Source organism: Ostrea edulis, chromosome 7 (genome assembly GCF_947568905.1).
Source record: "Ostrea edulis chromosome 7, xbOstEdul1.1, whole genome shotgun sequence".
NCBI classification, from domain to species: domain Eukaryota; kingdom Metazoa; phylum Mollusca; class Bivalvia; order Ostreida; family Ostreidae; genus Ostrea; species Ostrea edulis.
Genome location: NC_079170.1, coordinates 35958841 through 35974778, shown reverse-complemented (window position 1 = coordinate 35974778; position 15938 = coordinate 35958841). Strand labels below are relative to the sequence as shown.

Below are 15938 nucleotides of genomic sequence, written 5' to 3'. Positions count from 1 at the left end.
CGTATCTGAATTGGCAAGTCACTGTAATTGAATCAATTATAGAACCCCCTGGGTGTTACGCAGAAATGTGTACATTGTAAACTTTGGGAATAGCCCTGGCCATCATCACACAAGATTACCTTGTCACTATTGTGGACAGCTGTCAGGTTTTCAAGGTCACAGATCGTCAGCTACAGTTCCCTCCAGTGAAATGTGTAGAAATTGATACTTTTGTGTCCTATGTTAGATTTGGAAGATTTGTAGTAAATGTTAATTATAGGGTAACATGTTTATTAGCTATAAATCTGAAAGTTTTATTTTGTTGTAAAAATGTGCTATTATGATAGTTTTGTATGTGACTTCAACCGTAGTTATTGATTGTTAAGATTTTATCAAAATAAAGATTTTGATTCTATTGAATATATAGCATTATATATAGAAATCAATTTTGATACAAGAAGACAATATTGTAATTTTACTTCATTCAGAGCCTCAAGATAGGTTTTCAAACACAAATATTAATAATAAAAGTTTGTAAACCTTTAATATTTTATTCTGTCAATGAAATAGCTAGTAAATTACAATTTTGCAACAACAAAAAAAAAAATTCAACACCAAAGTGAGAGCTATAGTATATTGCTTTAACAGCTCATTCAATGTTGTGTTACTGGAACACCCCCCCCCCCTTCATTTGTGTAATTTAAGTACTGGATGTTGTAAGAAGTAGATATTATGCCATTACTGATATACAAATGAGGGGATTCCCCTCTTCTCTCCTGTAGTGTATCCAGTTGTATCTTCTTTTTTTTTGATGCTGAATAGATGATGGAAGAGGGTTGTTTTGACCTACACTAGATATTAAGTATATATTGTAGGAAATCATTTTTCAAGTTGTAAAGGGACACAGTTTTAATGACAGTTAAAGAATTTAGGACCATGTACTTGTAGACTGAATCCCATCGGTCCACTATACAGAAAGCAACTTTTATATTTTCTCCGGCCTAGCTGATGCAGTTCGTCACCGGGGCATGCTTGATTTAATTTTCCTTACTCTAGATGATTACAGTTGCTGTTTTAAGTCACACCTCATAATCAAGTGTATTTTAGGTGTGGTGTAGATCTGAATTTTTTTTTATGACATATCATACGAATTATTTATTTTTTTTCATGGATTTGTTTACAACTCCAGATCAAGATAAAGATAATATTTAGCATTCCTAGTGAGCAGTACGTGTTGTACAAGAAATATCAGATTAAACAAACACACATGCAGTATACATGTAACTCGATCTCTAATGAATATTTAAAGGGGCAATAACTGTGAAAGTGATGGCAACCATTTTGCTCTCGAAATCTCACAGTGGTATAGGTGTATATACATATGTATTACATGTAATGACTAATAAAAACAGTTCTTTTGTACAAAATGAAGAGAAACCTAATAAAACAACATTAGATAACTGCTTTTAGTCTAAATAAATATATAAGGTAGTTATTGTCTTGCAAGACAATAGTTATTTATCACCAAAAATCACATTCATGTGCCTGTTTTTAGGTTTAAAATTGTTTGAAATAATTAGATACTGGTGTTATTACTAAAAATATATAATAGAGCTATTTTCATTGCATTCAATTTTTGGTGACAAAATTGCAGATAATTCCCCAGCCTTTAATGCACATTTCTGTATTGGGTTTAACAGCTGGAAGAAAGAATTTTGTTAGTATCCAGATTTCCTGCACTTGTTCGACAGGAGGGAGGGGTAGACAACAGCACTCGAATCCTGGAAGAGCTGCTTCATCACTTAGACTACGGCGTTGTGTATGGGAATAGTATGTGTCTCAGTTTTAGACTTTTTAAACAATTCAAATTTTATATATAATTTCATTATAGATTATTGAATATGTTGATACATGTATTTATAATTGTAGTTATTTCCACATGGTTTTACTCTCTTTTGAATTGTATTTATTTGTGATTCTGCTCAGTTGAAACCTCTGTGTAAATAGCACTTAAGTTTAACGGTGTTATAGTGCAGATACAGCAGAGTGACACCTTATTAATACCCAGAAATTAGACACAGCTGACACCATATTTATACCCAGAAAATCAGAGATGTTTCATCAGCATTGTGTCTGCAGATATTGAGACGTGATGCTAGAGTAGACACATAAACCAGACTTAGCAGACACGTAAACCAGATAATACAGTCACCAATCGGTTAACGATATATAGTTAACCAATCCTACGAATATCAAACGTAAACCTGATTCAACAGACTCATTGACCTAGCAGAGTCTCATCAGACAAGTAAAGCAGGCTCGGCAGACACATAGACTAGACTCGGCAGACACATAGACTAGACTCGGCAGACACATAAACTAGATTTGGCACACTTATTGACCAGGCTCGGCAGACACATAAACTAGACTTGGCACACTTATTGACCAGGCTCGGCAGATACATAAACTAGACTTGGCACACTTATTGACCAGACTCGGCAGACGTGTAAACCAGACTCGGCAGACACATAGACTAGACTCGGCAGACATATTGACCAGGCTCGACAGACACATTTAAACCAGACTCATTAGACACATAGATCATACTCCGCAGACATGTAAACCAGACTCGGCAGACATTTATACCAAACTCAAGAAACTCATTCACCAGACTCAGCAGACTCATTGAGCAAATTCAGCAAACTTAATGACTACTTTGTGCAGTCAGGTGTGAAGATTTCCACAGGGTCTACATAGCCCCCCCCCCCCCCCCCCTCCCAGTATATTTTAAATTCACACCCCTCACTACCATTTGTTCTTCATTCATTTTATATAATTCTATTAAGCCGTAAACCTACAATCTTGATAATGAATGAAGCCAACAAAGTGATGAGAATTTCTCAGTGTATAAATGGCAAAAGTGTTTTAGATTTAAGGAAACAATGTAGACACAATTGGTACATGTGCACTGTTATATGTGTTCATCTATTTTCTAATACATTGCATTACCATTACGGTAAACTTATGGTTAGATCTGGGAGGTCCTGGGTTCAATTCGTGATCTGGCTTGGATTTCTCGAAAGAAACTGAAGTTGAAACTTGGACTCAAGTCTGAGATTTTACTCAGATTTTGACTCCTCAAATAAAAGAAAACTCAAACTTAAGTTTAAGATTTTTTTCAGGGAATCCAGGCCTACACAACTCATTTATCATTTAATTAACACAAGCACCCAGCGTTAGAAGTGACTGTTGCAGGTCTTCCGGACCTTGAAAATTTAGTCCTCAGTGTCCCAGTTGGTGTTAAACTATCACGGTCAAAGTGGCTGGTGACGTCTAGAATGAATCATTCAAAATGGCACCAAAAAGGATAGCAAAAGAAATTATGCAAATTTTCTACACCATGTAACTTTTGCTAATTAAGACTCCCCTCTCCCTATTTTTTTTTTTTTTTTTTTTTTTTTTTTTTGAAAAAGTTGTTACTTTTTAGTGTTTTCCATTGAGGTAATGATTAGGTGTTTCAATTCTCTGCTACTTGCCCCAAAACTATTTAATTTCCTCAGAGCCTAGTTTGATGTTAAATGTTACAACAGTAAACAAGAGAGAATACATGTAACATAACTCCGTGGCTGGACATGTGTTAAAACATGCATGAAAATATCATATATATTTCTAATTTGTCTGAATTACAATTCCAGTAAATGAAGCCTGACTCATATAAGCATCACATCTGTTCTACAAGTAGATTATTTCAAACATCTAATTTGAATAATGAAGCTCTGAAATTAATATTACTGATTACAAACTACTGACAGTTCTCTTTCTTTGTAGAAAATGGACCAAGCAATATTGAAAAATTATCAATGATTTGGGATTTAAAGGGACACAACTCTTCCACTGACAGGTTGAAAGACTTGCACAAGGTAAATGTTTGTTCAACAATACAGGTTTCGAAATTAGCTCATGTCCATAATTCCGAGACTAGTAAAAAATGTGTCAAACTAGTAAACTTTGTATGGCACCAGTCCTTATCGACTAGCTAAAATCCAAATGATTCAGATTTCAGTATTCTTTTTATCTGAGAGTCTTTGAAATGTTTAGACTGAATGCAAAACAAATGCATAATTAAGAGTTTTCTTGATCATGATTTGATCTCCCACCAAGTGGAATCAGTGTTGTAAACTCATACAATAAACTCCAGTTCTGAAATTAAATAACTGCAACATTTTGAGAGAGAGAAAACCGTTAAGGAGTTTGACACAGAAAGTGACTATTTCAAGGTTCGTGTAATTGCAAAGTTGACTGAAGAAGCTGCAGCTCTGAAAAGAATCTATTAAGTGTGATTGCCTATACGTATTTCTGAAACAACGGTAATAGTTTGTTACAGTTGGATGCACACAATATCATTAAATAAATTGAATGATATATGAAGTTCTGTGTTGGTATTTACACCATCATTTTTATGAGGGGTGGGGTGGGGGGAGGGGGGACTAGTGAAATGCTTTGCGGACTAGTGAAAATTAGAAACCACTAGTCTGTACGAACTAGTGCTTTAAAAAGTTAATTCTAAACCCTGACTTAATTTCAATGTATATCATTGAATCAAGGACTTTTAAGCAAGCACACATTCAAACAAGTTCAATGTCATTAAAATAATTCTGCTGCTTAAAGGGACTGGTTCACGTGTTTTTTTTAAAAAAACATTTTTCATTTGTGTTGTTAAAAATTAAAAATATAACTCATTTGATGTTGACAACCAAAATTTTGACTTTCTGAATGCTAGGATAAGAGCAATATTTTAGCTTTAATTCTGTGTTATGTAAACAAACACACGTCTTTTGATGTAAACAAACAAATCATGCAGTGAAATGTTAATTTTGTAATTTAATGCATCTTAATTTTGTACAGTCACAAATTCTAACATTTAAATGACACGTTTTAACTAAAGTATTCTTGAGATGTTGATGGATATAATAAACTTGGATCAATATTCATTTATTTTGAAAACTTAATAACCAATAAGATCTGTTTACAGAAGAAATACACTCTCCATAATGAGCTTCAGTCATAATGAATAACCTTAATTTTTTTTGTGAAACCTTCTAAACATATTAGACTGTAGATTTTGATCATTTAAATTGAGAAACAAAATTTGGGGGGAAATCGAATCAGTCCCTTTAAGGACTTAGTTAGCTCCTGAGCTTTTGAGCACAACTGCGCAGGATGCTACATGTACAGCTAAGTAATTACTGGTTCAATACTGATCCCTGCAGTGGTGCAAACATATCACACATATATTACTGAACCCTATCCAGTTGAAAAAAAAGTTGTGTCAATTCAAATTTTGAAAGGGTTTTGTAGGGACTATATTTTGTGGCGGAAAGATTCATTTATAAAAAATTTTTAAATCTGCATGGTATTACAGTTTCTGTTTCATCTAATATATCTTCTATTTCTATACTCCTATACGTGTAGTTCAATGTATAATTTATGATACAAGTAGTTGAGACTTGGAACTTTAGCTTGATCAAATGTTGTAATTTATTGATTTGGTTGATATATTTTTCCAAATAGAACACCGATTCTTAAAAAAGGTTAAATTAATTTACTCGAAATTCTGTAGTAAAATTCAACATTTTCTCCTATAATTTACAAATTTGGTCTCCAATGTACCCCTCTCTTTTTTAGTTCCATTTTAAATTTGAAGACAAGACCTTGAAAATTATGTGAAATTTTAGAAATTGACATTACTCCTAATATGTTGTTTTTAAACTCTGAAATTCGATATAAGTAATTATTTGGTATATCAAGTGCAAAAGGGTCATTATTTATTTCCATTAATTGTATTAAGCTTTTTATGCCCCTGAGATTGAAGATCTGGGGGGGGGGGGGGGGGGGGGGGGGGGGGGGGGGGCTTATTGTTTTTGTCCTGTCTGTCATTCTGTCTGAAACTTTAACCTTCCTAATAACTTTTGAACAGTATGTGCTAGAGCTTTGATATTTCACATGAGTATTTCTTGTGACAAAACCTCTCCGTGGGTACCAAAATGTTTGACCCTGTGACCTTGACCTTGGATTTTGACCTACTTTCAAACAATTGACATTGGTCATAACTTGTAAATGGTAAATTTATATTAGAGCTTTCATATTGCACATGAGCATTTCTTGTGACAAGATCTTTCTACTGGTACCAAGATATTTGTCCTTGTGACATTGGCCATCTTTGGAATTGGCCATTATCGGAGGCATTTGTGTTTCACAAACACATCTTGTTTTTTTTTATCTGTATTGTGAGAATTAAGACATGCTTATGTATCTACTTTATGTAATGATTGATTTCTGTTGCTTATATTTTGTTGACACCAACAGACAAATCAAGTTTAATTGAATAGATTTTAAGTGCAAAAAGGTCAAGATTAGAACACCGTAGCTCAATAACAAGCATTGCGACTCCGGTTTGTGTCTTCAATTTCCTAATTCTCCTTCACCATAGAAATTAAAGATACACTTCCAGAAAAATTGACATTACTTCAAATGTCAGGTGCAAACTAGCTCTTTAAGAATGTATTTACTTTTTACAGACAAACAACATACAACGATTACAAAGAATTATTTCTGAACCATCTTACCTATGTAATGTACAGAAAATTCAAAACGCATTCTCAACAGGTAAGTCATTCACAGAAAAATTCAAAACGCACTCTAACAGGTAAGTCAAGATCTAGCTTTCACAGAAAACTCAAACGCATTCTAACAGGTACGCCATTCACAGAAAAATTCAAAACGCATTCACAGAAACTGACAACTCACAATTAACTGAGTTTAAATTGTGCAGGAATAATGTATCGTAATGGCTGAGTTCCTTTAGAAACACAAATGCATGTTAAGGACACTTGTGACAAACAAACATTTGGATGCCTTTTTTTTTTTGGCTTATTCTGGTTGTAATTGGTACAACTATATCAAATTTCTAAAATATCAGGAACTTGTATATTTTCTATGATGTTCAATAATTGTGATATTTTGCCCCTCCTTATATATCTCTAATCCAAAGTTTTCCTACTGTATTGGATGCAACTGAGAAATCGTGGACAAAAATTTAATGAATTTCATGCTGTGAAATCATTGATTTCACTCACATTAAAGCATATAAAGTTAATTATCCATTTTAATAATTTTTAAAAAACAAAATTGTTTGTAACAAGTGGCTTTATACTAATTTGGTCAGTGTCACAGAGCGATTTTGGTTTTTTCTTCTGTGACTTTTGACAAAATCGCAATTTTTCAATATCAAAAGAAGATATTTGTTTTAAGTTTAATATTTCAAAATATTGTTGCACATTATCTTTTGATTTCCATCCAATACTGTTCCCCTAGGTGTACAACACCTTCATGAATTAAATGAAAGAAAAAACAGGACATATTGTCAATGTTAACTCATTACTACATGTAGCATGGCTAAAAAGCTGTACACTTAATTATATCCCTGTTTGAACATGTTGACGTTCATTACTAACTGTTATCGTATAAAATGACATAATTCTCGTTCACTGAGTATAGATAGAAATCTGCTGGTCAATGTCATTTTGAGAGTTCACATTGTGGATTTCATGTCTTGATTTTCTCTCTGCAGTGAAGGTGTCGGACAGAACGATCTGTTCTCTTCCCCCACATTCAGGCATTAAACAGGGGGAGTGGCAACACAAGAGCGAGCTTGACTTCGTACATCTTCACAGGGATGGGAACATTACCATTCAAAAACACCCATCAACAGACAAGTGAGTGTTATAAACTGTTAATGATTAAGACAGAATAGCTTAATTGTCTATCAAAGTATCGATGTACATTAATTTTGTACAATGTATTAATTATCCCAATTAACAGGAAACTTGAAATTAAGGATAGCAGGTTTATAATCAAGGTGCCAATTTAAGTGTTTGTTAATGGCCTTGATTAAGATACATGTACTTTCATTGTGTGATTCCCCACATGTGTCCAGCTGCATGTGTCCTGCTATTCTGACCTAGCTATATACATGTAGGTGCATGTTTCCTGCTAGTTTGACCTATATAAACAGGTGGAAGAATTATTTGGGGTATGAAAATCAAAAACTATGTATAGTGATATTAAGAGCAAATATTTTTATCATGATTTTACACTGAAATGCAAGCTAGTACATTTACTAAAAATTATGTAATTTTTTTTAAGTACATTCATCATTTGAAATGGATAATTTACTTGAGAGATTGAAATTATTCAAATAAAAATAATTCCAGGGCATATTTTTTCCCAATAAGTTTGGATGAAAGGGGGGAAAACATCATTTTGAAACTGGTGCTGTAGTCTCATGTTATATTTTTCTGTTTATTATATCATTAAGGCTGACCCTTGCCCCCTGTTTCTCTTGTTATATTTTTCTGTTTATTATATCATTAAGGCTGACCCTTACCCCCTGTTTTTCTTGTTATATTTTTCTGTTTATTATATCATTAAGGCTGACCCTTGCCCCCCGTGTTTAGTTTTATTTTTTTCTGTTTATTATATCATTAAGGCTGACCCTTGCCCCCGTGTCTCATTTTATTATACCCCCCGCAACTAGTTGTGGGGGGGGGGGTGTATACTGGAATTGGGTTGTCCGTCTGTCTGTCCGTCCGTCCGTCCGTCTGTAGACGCAATGGTTTCCAGGCTCTAAAGCATTATCCTTTTCACCTACCGTCACCATATCATACATATGGACTACCCATGGGATGAAGATGTTCCCTATCGATTTTGGGGGTCAAAAGGTCAAAGGTCAAGTGCACTGGACACTGAAGTAGCAATATGGTTTCCGGGCTCTAAAGCGTTATCCTTTCCACCTACAGTCACCATATCATACATATGGACTACCCATGGGATGAAGATGTTCCCTATCAATTTTGGGGTCAAAAGGTCAAAGGTCAAGCGCACTGGACATCGAAGTAGCAATATGGTTTCCGGGCTCTAAAGCGTTATCCTTTCCACCTACAGTCACCATATCATACATATGGACTACCCATGGGATGAAGATGTTCCCTATTAATTTTGAGGTCAAAGGTCAAGTGCACTGGACATCGAAGTAGCAATATGGTTTCCGGGCTCTAAAGCGTTATTCTTTCCACCTAGTCACCATATCATACCTATGGACTACCCATGGGATGAAGATGTTCCCTATAGATTTTGGGGTCAAAAGGTCAAAGGTCACGTGCACTGGACATCGAAGTAGCAATATGGTTTCCGGGCTCTAAAGCGTTATTCTTTCCACCTAGTCACCATATCATACCTATGGACTACCCATGGGATGAAGATGTTCCCTATAGATTTTGGGGTCAAAAGGTCAAAGGTCACGTGCACTGGACATCGAAGTAGCAATATGGTTCGGTTTGTCATGCCATTTGTTTTTTACACTCAGAAAAGAGGTAGTTTATACCTATTACCAATGCCCTTTGGGAGATTGGGGTAAGCGGGGGGTATTCTTAGTGAGCATTGATCACAGTACCTCTTGTTTTTTTCTGTTTATTATATCATTAAGGCTGACTCTTGCCCCCTGTGTCTCGTTTTATTTTTTTCTGTTTATTATATCATTAAGGCTGACCCTTGCCCCCTGTGTCTCGTTTTATTTTTTTCTGTTTATTATATCATTAAAGGACACATCGCATGTTTTTAAACTTTTTAATTTTTTCAGCAAAATTAATTCATTTCATGCCTAAAACTACTTTACATGTATTTTAAATGAAATAGTTTGCGTAGTTTTCGAGTTTGAAAGCGATGAAATTCAAATCTTGCGATATGCATATTTTCTTCGATATTTTACGCGCCATTATCTGTGACGTCATATGCGACCTCGAGCGAGAAGATTTGAAAACAGTTGAAAGCCATTTCATAAACAGATTAGATTTAATTGACAAATAAACAATTATCACATTAACAGCTTGTAAATAACACTGCATTAGGGTGTTTTGTGCTGTTTAAGGGTGTACTTGCTGTCAGTAGAGAGGCTTTGGACAGTGTTTTTTTTAATTTTTGAAGGAAGGTATGAGGGACAAGACGTGAATATTTTTTGTCGGCACAACGACTTTGCCATAAAACCCCCCAGTAGAATTTGTCCCTGTACTTTTTCAAACAAGCACTTGGACAAAAACGTAGATAAACTGTGAGAAAATGGTTCTATCGAAGCTACGCACTGTTACATATAGGCCTACGGCATATGCTTTCCGTTCTGCTCTCGAATTCAATACACACTCGCACCAACTGACCTTCACTTGTAACAACATATAGGCAGAACTTTGCTTGCAGTGTCTACCAACTGGTAGTTTTAAAAAAGAGAAATTTAAAGATAAAAGATAATTGAACTTTCAATTATAAATAATAAAATATAATATTTCCCGACTTTGAATTGAATGATAATGCTTTCATTTTTTTTAAAGGAACGCGTACGTGTTTACAACAACAGCACGCCGTGCTCCCACTTCCTAAGTAACAACGTGTTGATAACAAAAAATAATGATTAGGCCTAATAAAGTTGCTTTAATAAAATAATTTAAAAGTATTGTGATTTTCAAATTAAGTTTGATCATTATTATTATTATTTTTTTTTTTTTCGAAATGCACCTGTGGTAGTAGGCCTAGTTGTCAATGATACATAATCGTATCATAATTTAGGCCTATCTAACTTCTCCAAAAATAAATTTAATAATAATTGCACTGTTTATTTTCGAAAAGCAACAACACTAATTACAGTTGTTTACAGAAATGGCATTACCATATTGTGTTTAGACAGTGATCCCATGTAAACATTATTTACTCGCAAATTTATGCAGATTTCATACTCGCTTTTCTCGCTACATTTGGGTCGCTATTTGTATGCACTGGTGGCTAAAAGATATAAAACTCGGGAAATTTGTCAACATCGAAATAAATGTTATCCATGGTAAATAAATTAGGCCCCTGAAACCCGAGTTTTTAAAAATATCTAACACTACTTTTACAACAAGTTGATCGACGAAGGTCGCATATGACGTCACTGTACCATGTGACTACCTATCTAATTAACTAGGCTTTTTGAAATCGGGGCTTAGATTTAAGTCCGTATTGTGGCTAATTATCGCAATACTTCAGCGAACGAACTATTACAATTAATTTCTATAGCATAAGGAAGACAAAATGCATGTAATTCTGTATACTTTGAAAACACGAGATGTGTCCTTTAAGGCTGACCCTTGCCCCCCGTGTTTAGTTTTATTTTTTTTCTGTTTATTATATCATTATAAGGCTGACCCTTGCCCCCTGTTTCTCTTGTTATATTTTTCTGTTTATTATATGATTAAGGCTGATCCTTGCCCCTGTGTCTCATTTTATTTTTTTCTGTTTATTATATCATTAAGGCTGACCTTTGCCCCCTGTGTCTCTTGTGATATTTTTCTATTTATTATATCATTAAGGCTGACCTTGCCCCCGTGTCTCATTTTATTGTTTTCTGTTTATTATATCATTAAGGCTGACCCTTGCCCCCTGTGTCTCTTGTTATATTTTGTTTATTATATCATTAAGGCTGACCCTTGACCCCCGTGTCCTCTGGCGTGTGTCTCCGGGGGTGCTGATGTTGGATGGGGCTCCCTTCTCTCTACGCTTGACCGCTCTCTTGACCTCCCTGTCCCCGCTTAGGGCCTACCTTCACTCCACCTGCCAGGTGTTCACCATCAACCAATCAGGACAGACCTTAAGGCAGGTCAGCTGCTTTGCATTATGGGTGTAATGATCAATTTCATTGTGGGTTATTGTGTATTTAAGCATCAGTTGACACTTGGAATGCTTAGAAGCATATTTTACCTCAAAGATTCATGCACTTATTGAATGAAAATATCTATTGAATTTCAGTGGGATTGAACTTAAATTTAAGTAAAACTGGTGATGTGAATTCTAGCACAAAACAAGTATGTCAACCTTTAAGCGGGAAAACTAAGAACAGATTTTAGATATATCCATTGCTTTACAGTAAATATTATTCATTATTTCTTTCAAATGAATGGAAACCATTGTTGAATGTAGGACTTAACCTCACTGTGGCACGTACGACAGAGTATTCAACAGAATTTTGAGGAGGAGGTGGCGCGGGGATGGTGGAACCACATGATGAGGGGGTTAGTCAGTGCCCTGCTCACAGCGGAGCTAGAGGGCTGGATGTCAGGAGTGGACAACCCCTGTAGGTGAGTGTTAGTCAGTGCCCTGCTCACAGCGGAGCTAGAGGGCTGGACATCAGGAGTAGACAACCCCTGTAGGTGAGTGTTAGTCAGTGCCCTGCTCACAGCGGAGCTAGAGGGCTGGACATCAGGAGTAGACAACCCCTGTAGGTGAGTGTTAGTCAGTGCCCTGCTCACAGCGGAGCTAGAGGGCTGGACATCAGGAGTAGACAACCCCTGTAGGTGAGTGTTAGTGCCCTGCTCACAGCGGAGCTAGAGGGCTGGACATCAGGAGTAGACAACCCCTGTAGGTGAGTGTTGTCTGTGGGCAGATAACAACTTATATCAGTGTGCAAATGATAGACTAAAACCTATATAGAGGAATCAGTCTGCTCTTAATGGGCAGTTTCACGCTCATAGATAACTTATTGTTCTGAATGGGCAGACAACCCTTATAAATCTTAATTCTCAGAAACAATTAAGAAATAGATAACCATTTCAAAAACTTCTCTGAATATTAATTGGGGCATTATTGTAATAAAATTCTGTGAAGCCCGAACGGCCAATCTCAGTAGCTTTGATCACATACTGCTCCATTGTATGTCCCTGGGCCAGTTTAGTAATTTATTTAAAATGGCTAGTTATTACTTGCATGCACATACATGTATGCATTTTAGACTAACAGGAAGGTTTGAAGTCGTGGAACAATTATCATCTCATTTGTTATGTGTGGCCGTTAAAGCTGATTTAATGCAGAGTTTTACCAGTGACACTTTAGCATTGGACAGTCACAAATTACCAATGAGAAGATGGTTATTCTCTTTCTTAGATGCAACTTTTGCATTTTGTCTGATGTTTATGTCTTACACTATGTATTTTATCAAGTTTTGTTTTGTGAAATATGCTACGAAATGTTTACACTTGATGTATTCTGTTTGCATCATTCTATTATGACATCACAATCGAAAGTTTTCTGTTTTGTCAATGCTTGTTCATTGCCTCAAACTGCTGTACATTAGCCAATTAAAATGCAGGTTACAAAAAAGTTCCATTAAGGTATGACATCACTCATTGGTCACCATGATGATGCATTGACCCAGAAACAGTGAACCTACAATCCTCGTATTGTGCTGTACTTATGAAGTGTATGATTATTTGACAAAGGATTTCTGGAAGAGTGTGTTTTTATCTAAATGTGTGTTTGAGATGGCTGATAGGATTTTTAAAAAAGCCTAAAGGGGGGGGGGGGGGGGGGGGGGGGAGGTCTGTATTGTGGATTGATTCATATTTCACAACTATTAAACTTCGCTATTGATAATCATTTTATTGGGGATTTCTTATTGCAAATAATGAAATATCCTTCTTTGCTCGGCTGCTGATAGAATTTTTACACATTGGCTAACATTATGACCTTTGACCTCTCAAAAAGCTTCATTGGAGATTGAAGCTACTTTAATACATGTAGTTGTTATGTTTGTGTAATAAAGAATACGACAAACACATAAGGCCTGAATAATACAATGTAGGGATTTCTAGATAAACAGACACTAACTACTAATCTGTAAAAATCAAGGAATTTTGTTTAGGTGTTTGGAGTTTCTAAGTTCTCCATACATGTATTTTCATGCCACAGTGAATTCTAGTATACTGACAAAGCACATGATATTCTCCTTGTGTCTGGTTAATCCAGGGGTCCGTGTTTGCTCTACTTTTAATTTTGTTTAGGAGTTACAAGTTCACTGTTTGTTATCTTCACCTTGACAATTAAAGTAAATGTTGTTTTTATTGTAGCTGCAGTCGATGCTTTCAGAGTCTTCATCTAGATGTGGTTTTTACAAATGAGTTTCAACCTATACTACTCAAGGTATATAAAACAGTTTGTTATGGCTCTGTCAAACATTCTCCGGGGTGCCGCAGACCCCCACCTATATATGTACAAGTATTTAGACACTTTCTAGTGTGATTTCAGAATGTTAGGGGCCACATCATGCAGAATAAGATCTCGAGTGAAGCCCAATTTATGGGTTTACGTTATGAAGTAAATATTGTTATCCAAGGGTTGAAATCATCCAATGTGTTTTTGACTGTACAAATGGACAATTTATTTTGATTGCACAAGAATTTCAAAATATAATACTATAGTGTTCACCAGAGTTGTTCCTGTCTAAATCCAACACCAGTGTTATTTTATTCATCACTCCGATTTCAGCCAGATGTTTAGAACAAATATGCATGTTTTATTCAGGCACAACACTCTAACCTCAGCCAGATGCCCAAGGACATTGTAGATGATGTGGTCATGTTGACTTCTTTCAAGGACCCAGTGTATGAAAATGTGGTGAAAGCAGCCAGAAAAATTCAACCACAGAAAATGGTGAGTATAAGGATTGCCATGGTCAAGACCTTGGGATTAATCCTCTGTTAAATCTGGGGGCTTATATAACCTGTCAGTGATTAGAACATAAGACCTTGGGATTAATCCTCTGTTAAATCTGGGGGCTTATATAACCTGTCAGTGATTATACAAAGAGTTTCATACCCTGATTAAAGCAAAGTGTTTTATACCATGACGAAATATAAAGTATTATATCATGATATGATTTTTTTCAAACAGTATTTTATTATGATAATTCATAATAGGATCAGACAGCAAGCACTGCCTATAGAATTCCCATCTGTTTTATAGGTCTTGTCAATGTTCCATCCTCTATTTGTACTATTCTCTGTGTATTTAGCAGTTCAGTTCTAAATAAACTGCATTCACCATCAACATCCTTTTTACACATAATACAGTACAGTTATGTTCATTTTTTCTTTTGACCTTTACTATATGACCCGATCCATATAGAGGTACTTCTCGGTAAAAGTTTGTCAGTTCTATCCAGTTCATACTATGACTTTTTGTCCGACTTTGACCTCAAACTTTTGGATTTTAGTGTTTACTTTGTCTTTGAACAATTATCATTATTATTGAGTTTAAGAAATGTATAGCTGTTGTTAATGATTACAAAACTATTGTTACGAGTTTTACAAAAATATTTGCTGCATAATGTACTCAGATTTTTCCACAGCATTGTAGATATCCTGTGCCCTCCTGTTTACAGGACTCGGACCTGGTGTACATACTGGATACAAGGAGAGAAGCTATGGTGCCGGTGGATTTCCTTAGAGTAAGGCAAATCATTCTCACGCATCTCAGATGTCAGGTCACTGTAAACTTTATTTATTTGTGTGTAAGAAGTAGCAGTGAGATTTGCGAGTATTTGTTGCTGTGAACCAATCAATTCTGTTTTTACATACATTGTAATACATGTATGTGTTGGCTGGTCCATGTATGATGGTCAGGACAGTTTTGGAGTAAAAGAAATCGGGAATGAAATGCCTGTCTTTTCGGTGATTTGTTAAGAAAAGATTACTTGAATCTATGGATTGAAGTTAAATATTTTACAATATACTATGTCAAATATTTTAAATTTTCATCAAAATTGAAAAGAATTGTTTTTTTCATTGTTATTTGCAGATAATGTATAGCGTATTAAAAAAAAAAATTGGGAGGGGGTGCTAAATCTGCCATGTTTAGGTTCCGAAGTACCAAAATAATAATCACCAAATTTAACCAATTTGAATTCATACCATATGGTAGATATTAATTAAACTGTCAAATTTACTGCCATCAGAATTAGTGTAATGTCATTATATTGTATTTTACATCCACCAAAAATACAATCATATCATAACACCATGAGGGGCCTCCATGGCCAATTGGTT

General features: G+C 35.3%; 1 protein-coding gene across 2 annotated transcripts in view; it reads left to right on the top strand.

The window, feature by feature from the left end:
- The window catches only part of LOC125654030 (cadherin-like and PC-esterase domain-containing protein 1), a 35354-nt gene that overhangs the window by 3927 nt on the left and 15489 nt on the right, over positions 1-15938 (top strand). For both annotated transcript variants that reach the window (XR_008796908.1, XM_056144177.1), the window contains exons 3-11: positions 1680-1809; positions 3808-3899; positions 6558-6645; positions 7610-7754; positions 11542-11719; positions 12040-12197; positions 13962-14034; positions 14416-14544; positions 15242-15340. Coding sequence is in view for 1 of the 2 variants with exons in the window: in XM_056144177.1 (XP_056000152.1) it covers positions 1680-1809; positions 3808-3899; positions 6558-6645; positions 7610-7754; positions 11542-11719; positions 12040-12197; positions 13962-14034; positions 14416-14544; positions 15242-15340 (1092 nt within the window). In the remaining variant the exon portion in view is untranslated. The remainder of the gene's footprint in view (positions 1-1679; positions 1810-3807; positions 3900-6557; positions 6646-7609; positions 7755-11541; positions 11720-12039; positions 12198-13961; positions 14035-14415; positions 14545-15241; positions 15341-15938) is intronic.